Source organism: Octopus bimaculoides, chromosome 24 (genome assembly GCF_046866305.1).
Source record: "Octopus bimaculoides isolate indiv1 chromosome 24, ASM4686630v1, whole genome shotgun sequence".
In the NCBI taxonomy this organism is placed as follows: Eukaryota; Metazoa; Mollusca; class Cephalopoda; order Octopoda; family Octopodidae; genus Octopus; species Octopus bimaculoides.
In genome coordinates this window covers 24598626-24608170 of record NC_142951.1, presented here as the reverse complement: position 1 = coordinate 24608170, position 9545 = coordinate 24598626, and the positions used below count along the sequence as shown (strand labels likewise).

General features: G+C 35.2%; 1 protein-coding gene across 36 annotated transcripts in view; it reads right to left on the bottom strand.

Annotated features, from left to right (window-relative positions):
• LOC106880568 (kinesin-like protein unc-104) overlaps positions 1–9545 on the bottom strand; it is a 267934-nt gene that overhangs the window by 77277 nt on the left and 181112 nt on the right. For 18 of the 36 annotated variants that reach the window (XM_089340891.1, XM_089340887.1, XM_089340888.1 and 15 more), the window contains one exon: positions 1654–1794. The exons of the other annotated variants lie outside the window; for them this stretch is intronic. In XM_089340891.1, coding sequence (XP_089197017.1) covers positions 1654–1794 — 141 coding nt within the window. The remainder of the gene's footprint in view (positions 1–1653; positions 1795–9545) is intronic. 36 annotated transcript variants of the gene reach the window in all.

The window sequence follows — 9545 nt, the reverse complement described above, 5'->3', positions numbered from 1 at the left end:
TAAAATATATTATTTATATGATACACTTTAGAAAATATTATTTATTTTTCTACTTCTGGACTTTCTAACATCAAGTTTTCTCTTAGAGCTTGTCATTCTTTCCATTTCTGACTAACAAAATTTTCTCAGATAATTGAAATTTTCATATTGTCTAAATGCTTTCCAAATGTTTTTTTATTGAAACTTTTCATAAATTCCTTTTTGGGTTTAGACCTAGAAACAGGGGTTTTATTCTGTCTTTTTTTTTTGTTTTTTTTTTAAGGCTAGTCACAAGAAGGAGTAGTGCATGAATCTAAAAGGAAGCAGATATTGTTGTTGTTTATTTCCAGGTAAGCTTTGATGAGGAACATGCATGATCAAAGATGTTACAGATGTGACAATCCCAATATTTTCTATACATTGTCCAATAAGACCTTTTTTTTTTGTTTTTTCAAATAGTATGATGTGCTTTGAGAGAAATCTAGTAACTATTTCTAGTAGATTGAATAACTGTGAAGAAGCTCCCTTGGCTCAAATAAAAGATTGAAGAATTTTATAATGGTATACTTTGAAATAAAATGGGTTAAAGTTTTAGTTAAAACAGGGTTTTATCACATGACCTACAAGTACAAAATGTAAATTTTTTCTGGATTTTTTTTTTTGTCTCAAATATAATCAGTCATTTCCTTTCAAGAATTTTACTGAGAAAGCAAATTCTTACTGCAAAGATTTTAACATTAATTTTTAATTTTTCAATGAATCTTTCTTCAAGAGTATTAGTATTTATCTGAAGCCCCCACCCTTTTTTTTTTTTCATAGGACTCCTAAATTTTAACATCTAAATTTTCCAACAAACCATAAACAACCCACTCCATAGGCATATTTCAGATATACTAACCTTGCTTACCTTAAATTTGTGACACACCATTCAAATACAAGGTTGGTTTTATCAGCTATAACCTCCACCAAAATGTCTAGCTTTGTTTTAATCTTAGAAATCCACATTTAGCACAAATAAGTTCAAATTAATTTTCATTAAAAAATATTTCTGCTTTAGCCCCATCGCTTTTTCATTCAATAAGTCTAACAAAAAAACGATCATTAATCTGGATTAAATAGATATGGCTATAAAATATAAACTTTGTCTCCTTTCTTCACAGCATAAACAAGTCATTAAAAGGAATTCATAAACCAAAAAATTCTAATATCTGTGATTATTTAAAAAAAATAATGTAATAATTTTGTCTTTATACCAATGTTTGTAATCTGTATGTGTGTGCATCTATAATATATATATATATATATATATATATATATATACATGTATAATATATATATATATATAATATGTACACACACACACGAAGACATATATATATTCATACATACACACACACACCATACATTAATGCCCACACAGATACAGCATGCTGGGAACAAGTGACCATAATATATCTAGCGGCAGTGGGAAGGTAGGAAGGAAGGAAGAGAAAAAGAAAATAGTTTACAAAAGAAAAAAAAAAAAGAAATATAAATAAATATATATATATATATATATATGGAAAAAAAAAATAATTGAAAAAAAAAACATTTTTTGAAATTAAAATGAAATATATATATATTTAATAATATATTTAATAATAGCTTGGCTGCTGGGAGGAAACTATGACAGACCTGGATGGGATAAGATTGTAAAAGTTAAAGTAAGTCTGGTTGCCACAGGCGGCCAGGCAGTGAAAGAAGTCCTGTTTGGCCTCAGGTGTCTCGGGTGATAGATCCTCATTATATATCTGTCGCATGAGCTCCAACCGTTGTCTACAAGATGAAACAAGTTCGTTAGACGTTAATAGGTTACACACAACGATTTTTTTTTTTTTTTTTAAGTAGGATTAGGTTTTTAGCGTTTCACACAGACCATCAAACAATTTTACTTTTTAGCTTTTGTCATTAAGTTTACGTTGTTGTTGTTGTTGTTGTTTGGGGGTGGAAGCTGATGAGAAAGAAGTTAGGAAGGGAAGGAGGCAGGGTAATGGACTACGGAGACTAAGGGACAAAGAACAAATTCCAGTAATAATTATGGCATTAGAAGTAGAGCTGATGATAGAAATGAAGGACTCTTTACTTAGCAGATTGTGCAACTAAAATCATTTAGGATTTTAAATTTCTCATATTTCTTTATATTTTTATAATTTCTCTTATTTTCTCTTGTCTTTTACATCTTTCTTGCCTGCCTGCCTGCCTGCCTGTAAGTCTTATTTTTCCTTCATCTTAAATCCCCATCTAGAAGTGATGAAACAATCCATTTCTTTAAATTTAAAAAAAAAAAAAAAAAGAAAAATGGTGCAGAAATTGCGTGTGTGCATGTGTGTTAGCATGGTCTATGTAGGAACTGTTTTATCTTGTCAGTTCTACAAGAATTATTTGTTGAGTCAACAACCAAGCCGCCTGCCTATGGGACTCAGATACACAAGGTACTGAATACAATCATCATCATCCTCATCGTCATCATCCTCATCACCATTATCATCATCATCATCATCATCACCACCACCATCATCATCATCACCACCATCATCATCACCATCATCATCATCATCATCCTCCATTCCTCATAACTAGAGTGCCATTTGTAGCACTGCACTATCTGACAACAAAATTTCCAGTTTTTCAAGTGTCCAGTCTTCAATTTCAAATTAGCTACCCTTTATTTTCATGCACACAAATAATAAAATGGTCAGTTAGATAACACATTACATTGCCAATTCAAATACTGCAAGTTCAAACCCAATGCAAAGTATTCTCTCTCGCCTTCTCTCAGAGCACTTTAATTCTTACACTACTCTATCAGCAAATCAACTAATTATTAATTACTTGCCAATTATCACAGCTAAGATAGATCCTTAATTAGGTTTCTTGGATGCTCAAATTTATCCTATCACAAAATAAGGTGATATAGCTTTTGGGAGTGTTACTATCGACAAAAAAAAAAAAAAAAATAATACCCCAAGGGCAGGGGTACACTTATCTCTTATCCATGTGATATCTAGAAGCAAGCACTAATTTTATAGATAGCTCAGAGAAGTGTGTGTGTGTGTGTGTGTGTGTGTGTGCATGTGCGTATGAAAGATTTATCAGTTCTTAAAGCCACCATCCCCATTGATATTATATGATCCTGGCAACGACCCATGATGTCTATTGGCCAGTTCTATTTAGTTTTAAGTAGTAACCAATGAGAGAAATTATTGTTTAACTCCAAGTATACCCTATTCAAGTAGTCCTATGATTGTATGGGGAAATCTATGCTTTGTTGAGGAGGTTTAAGAAGACAAAAACATGTACAGAGTTACCTCTCATACTTGCAGAAATAATTAAAATAACATTAAGTCATTAAGCTCGGGTCTTTTTCTCATGTGTTATTTCTAGCTAGAATTCCTTTTAATACAGCCATGTTTGAGAAGACCTGTCAAGCCATGTGGAAATCACAGTTATGGCCGATGCCAGTGTCATGTAACTGACACATAAAAAGCACCCTTTGAACTTTGGTCCTCACAGAGGCAGTGACAAGTGACTGAGACCTTTGGCAATATACCATGCTTGAGAAGACCTGTCAAGCCAAGTGAGATCGTAGTCGTGGCTGATGCCAGTGTTTCATAACTGGCATGTAAAAAAGCACCCAGTACACTCTTGGAGTGGTTGGCGTTAGGAAGGGCATCCAACTGTAGAAACCACGCTAAATTAGACTGAAACCTGGTGCAGCTCCCCAGCTTACGAGTTTTCAGTCAAACTGTCTAACCTATACCAGCATGGAGAATGGACGTTAGATGATAATGATGATGATATTTATTTGAATATAATACACATTCATGTAATGTGCATCACTAACTATGGATTTTAAAATCCAAAACATTTCATGTATATGCACTGACTTTTCTCACTGATAATATGTGTAGAAAACAAAAAATGTGTTTAGCCAGATTTATTATAACTTCTGACTAAAATACATTTACAAAGTCAACACATCATCGTAAGAAAAACTAAGTTTGAAAGCGACCTTTGAACTTTATTAGTGAAGGCTGTAAAAGTGAACTTGCTGTGAAGTCAACCTCTGGGAACTCAACTAATACAGACAGATATAAAAGACAAAATTCAGAATGTAAACACTTTCATTATACTTCCGTTTAAAATCATTTCATTATAGAACATTTTCAGAAGAAACATCTGGAGCGACACTTCATTATATTATCACAATATTTCAAGAAGAGATGTTATTTGCTTCAGTTTATGTTCATATTTCAATAATGATAGTATTTATGCATGACCCCCATTGATTATTTAATAAATTACAATTCATAATAATCTATTTTTGCTGGTAAAATTATAACATTCTGGCCTTCTATATTGAAAGTTGGCAGCAATAATTCCACCAAACCCTGTCTGACAGATTTGCTAAACATTTTAATATATTGATTTCAAATTTTGGCAGAAGGCCAGCAATTTCAGGGGAGTGGGTAAGTCGATTACATTGACCCCAGTACTAAACTGGTATTTATTTTATCGACCCCAGAAGAATGAAAGGCAAAGTCAACCTCAGCAGAATTTGAACTCAGAAAATAAAGATGGACTAAATGCAACTAAGCACTTCACTCAATTTGCTAACAATTCTGCCAGCTCACTGCCGTCTAAAGACTTAATATATTATCACAATCATGGATAAGCATTGCTTTAGTAAGTTTAGGAGGCGCAATAGCCCAGTGGTTAGGGCAGCGGACTCACGGTCATAGGATCGCGGTTTCGATTCCCAGACCGGGCGTTGTGAGTGTTTATTGAGCGAAAACACCTAAAAGCTCCACAAGGCTCCAGCAGGGGATGGTGGCGAACCCTGCTGTACTCTTTCACCACAACTTTCTCTCACTCTTTCTTCCTGTTTCTGTTGTGCCTGTAATTCAAAGGGCCAGCCTTGTCACACTGTGTCACGCTGAATATCCCCGAGAACTACGTTAAGGGTACACGTGTCTGTGGAGTGCTCAGCCACTTGCACGTTAATTTCACGAGCAGGCTGTTCCATTGATCGGATCAACTGGAACCCTCGACGTCGTAAGCGACGGAGTGCCAACAACATAGTAAGTTTAACTCTTCAATGAATAGTCTTAATAAACATTTAGGTTTATAAATGGATTAGAGGGAGGTGCATAATCATACACAAAAATCCAGAAACCATACGAAATATGTTAACAACAGCATAAAGTGAGTGCTAGGAGTGAAGCTCAATATGAATGTTTGCAAACTAGAAGGAATTTTTACAGGGGAGGCAGTTGGGGAGAGGAAGGACTGGGAAATTGATAATGTTGATGATGACAGTGCTGTTAACAATAGTCAGCTCTGTCTGATAATAAGCATTTTTCACAACATGTAAGTAGACAAAAGCGTAGTGACGACTCACAGAAACAGTATGTTAATTGCTTATTATTATAATTTCCTTTCTGAGTTCAAATCCTAATGAGGCTGAATCCCACTTGTCTTTCATCATCCTGAGGTCAATAAAATGAAATCAATGGTACCAACTAATCCACCCCACTTAAAACTGCAGCCTTGTATCTTAATCAGAAACAATTACTATTATTATTATTATTATTATTATTATCATCATCATTATTTTGTTGTTGTTGTTCCTACAGCTATAAATATATAGGTCAGTAGTTCATATATCCAAAAAAGGAGCACACTCTAAAACGTTAGAGCAGAGGTGTATTGAGAAGGTTGTTTGTTATGACCAGTCAGAGAGTGACCGTTGGCTTGGCACCTGTAAAGTGCTTAGCTGTAAAGATAACTCATCAGACTCAAATAGTCAGAGGCACATAACCTCTCTACTGCTGGAGGGAGGAAAAAGTCACGGTCAGTTACTTTGTAAATATTTTGTTTACAAAATTAATTTACCATAACGTCTTCCTCCCTCCAGCAGTAGAGACGTTATGTGCCTCCAGCCATTCAAGTCTGATGAGTAGCCTATAGAGCTAAGCACATTATAGGTGTGAAACCAACGGGCACTCTCTGACTGGTCATAACAAATAACCTTCTATACACGTATAGAAGTGAGAAAGAGAGATTTATTTTATTTTCTATACATGTACAGAAATGAGAGAGAGAGAGATTTATTTTATCTTGGATAATGGATTCCCATTCACTTTACTATCACTCACACACTCCTAGATTAACGAGTAAATCTCCAAATGGCTGGGAAAGTGAATAATGTATCCCTCATTTGCATAATACTATAAAATTCAGAAAGAAGACTCCTGACTGGGGGATCACTTGGGATGCATTAAGTGGTTTCAGAGACTGCAATCTTCATGACAAACTGAATACTAAATATAAACCTCAGATTTGAAGACGAGAATAGAAAAGGTATTTCAATATCAAAGAATATCATCACCAGTAATTTTAATATTACTTATATGATGCATGGATCTGACAGGATTCCTTGAGGCAGATATTCTATGGCCGGATGCCCTTCCTGTCACTAACCCTCATCTGTTTCCAAGGAAGGTGATATTTCCTCATGGCTGGACATGTTTTCATGGAAGATTGGAATGAACAACTCCACTTGTATGACACTCATTTTTCAACTTTACAATGACTACACAAAGTCAAAACTAGGAGACACAAACACCCACCCATATGTATATATGATAATGACGGCAGTCTCACAAAGCCTAAGAAAAACAGTTCTGCAACTTCTTGCTAAATGATCTGCACGAATGATTTGCTTATAGTGATCAAATGTATGTGTTGTACATTAACTCCTTTAATCAATGTTGCCTGAATAGGTCCACGATGTACCACACATCAGGTGTCAAAGTGATCACAGTGCAATGTGAGATGAAGTGTTTTGTTCAAGAACACCATGCACCAGCCGGTCCAGGAATTGAAACCACAATCTCACAAGAGTGCCATTCTTCTCTAGAATACATCTTAATTTACCATTTGGTCAAAAAGCTACTCTCTCCATTACCGTCCTTGTCTAAACATTTTTCTGTCAAGGCAGAGAAATAAAGAGTGGAAAGATATACTGTGTAACATCTTTGCATGTTTTTCAGTGACATCTACTTTCGAGTGAGATCGTTGCCAGTGCCGCTGGACTGGCTCTTGTGCAGGTGGCACGTGAAATACACCATTTTGAGCATAGCCGTTGCCAGTACTGCGTGACTGGCCTTCGTGCCGGTGGCACGTAAAAGCACCCACTACACTCTCGGAGTGGTTGGCATTAGGAAAGGTATCCAGCTGTAGAAACTCTGCCAAATCAGATTGGAGCCTGGTGTAGCCATCTGGTTCACCAGTCCTCAGTCAAATCGTCCAACCCATGCTAGCATGCAAAGCGGACGTTAAACGATCATGATGATGATCTACATAATATTTAATACCATGTTTACAAGATTTTTTTTGTTTATTGCTTTGTCTCACTCTTTTATGTCTAATAACACAGATTAACCTATTACCTACCAGTGATCTCATATGAGATCACTTAAAAATTACAAATTTCGTAATTATCTGTCAATATTTACACATATCTAACCTTTTTGCTATATCTACTAGGTATATTTCTCTGATATTCAAATGAGGTTCGCTAATTTTTCACCCAATATCTTGCTTATTTCTATTTAAAATGTCATTTTGATCATTCCAACATGTTTCTAAAGCTGTTTTATGCTAGAAATCAAAGTTTCATAAAAAAAATTCCAGTTAATAGAATTATGGGAGGTAATGGGTTAACTTCCCAGGTGAGTATTGGAGAGCAATGGAACATTTGGAGTTTGAGCTCATTGGTTAGAACTTGGGATTCATGGTCTTGCAAGCTGTATAACCTCAGTAGTTCTGGTGGCACATAAAAAAAGCACCCAATGCATGCTGTAATGTGGGTTAGCATTAGGAAGGACATCCAGCTGTAGATATAGCCCTTGGGTTTAATGGATCCTGTCAAAATGGTCAACCCATTCCGGTATGGAACATGGATGTAAAATGATGACAATGATAATGGTTATATGCCATGTGCTTCAACAACACACACAAATTTATAACTCTTAGGCTACTACTGGTTTATATGTCATGTTTACAGCCTTTTGTACATTCTGCAAACCTCAATTCACTTAAACATTGAGAATATTATGCACCAGGTCATCCAAGAAGATGACTTTCAAATAGACATTGTATCCTAAAAAACAATGTTTCTCTTATTCATTTAATCCCATGAAAGGAGAGATAAACAGCAGAGCTGTTGAGGATTAAGACACATTTATACTTACAAAAAAGCTGACAAATTTACTCAAGGGCAACAACACAACAGCAGTAGCAACAACATGAGATGACCCTAACAACTGGTTATCATTTATATTTGATCAGATATGTGTGTCCTATATTTGTCACATATTTCAACTGCTAAGAAACAAATACACTGCAATTACTGTGGAGAAAAAAATCCCTCTTATGGTAAAAAGGCGTGAAAACACTCAGTTTGTTCAGTGTTGCCATCTATTAGGAATCCCAGACATCACGGTTTCGAGTTTTTTTTACTTGTATCAATGAGATGTACCTAAGAGAGGTAACTCTGAATGAACTTAATAAAAATTATAGCTTTATATATAATTCAGTTAGCACGTTGACTGAAAGCTACAACTTTATTAAGTTCATTCAGAGTTGTCTCTCTTAGATACATCTCATTGACAAAAGTCAAAAAAACTTGAAACATCAATGTCTGAGATTGCCAATAGACGGTGACACTGAATGAAATGGGTGTTTGTACACCTTTTTACCATAAGGGAGTTTTCCTCCACAGTAACTGCAGTGTAGTTACCTTTTAGCAGTTGAAATATGTGACAAACATATTTCAACTACCCTAAATTCTGCTCATACCTAAACACTGCTTCACACTGACACTTCGTTATATATATATATATATATATATATATATATATATATATATATATATATATGTCACTCACTAGCACTCCGTCAGTTATGACAACGTGGGTTCCAATTGATCCGATCAACAGAACAGCTTGCTCATAGAATTAACATGCAAGTGGCTGAGCACTCCACAGATACACATACCCTTAACATAGTTTTCAGGGGTATTCAGCATGACACAGAACTGAAATACAGGTTCTGCTCATTTTTGACAGCTGAGTGAACTGGAGCAACATGAAATAAAGTGTCTTGCTCAAGAACACATAATGCTGCCGGATATCAGTACTCATGAACAGAAACCAAATACCCTAACCACTTAGCCACATGCCTTCATTATATTATATATATATATATATATATATATATATATATATATATATGTATCTCAGGTAGAATTATAAACTACACATGATTTTTGGAGCTTTGGCTTGAGCTTTCTGGCACCCAATCGTAACTAAAGCTAACCATAGCCTGTTAGCATTTAGACCAGCCATATCTGGCCCAAATACACTACTTGTTTTATGTTCTAACCAGTCAGAACCATCCTCTCACACCTACCCTACAATGCCATTGTAAAACTAAACAACCACATCATAGAAATCTTGAAG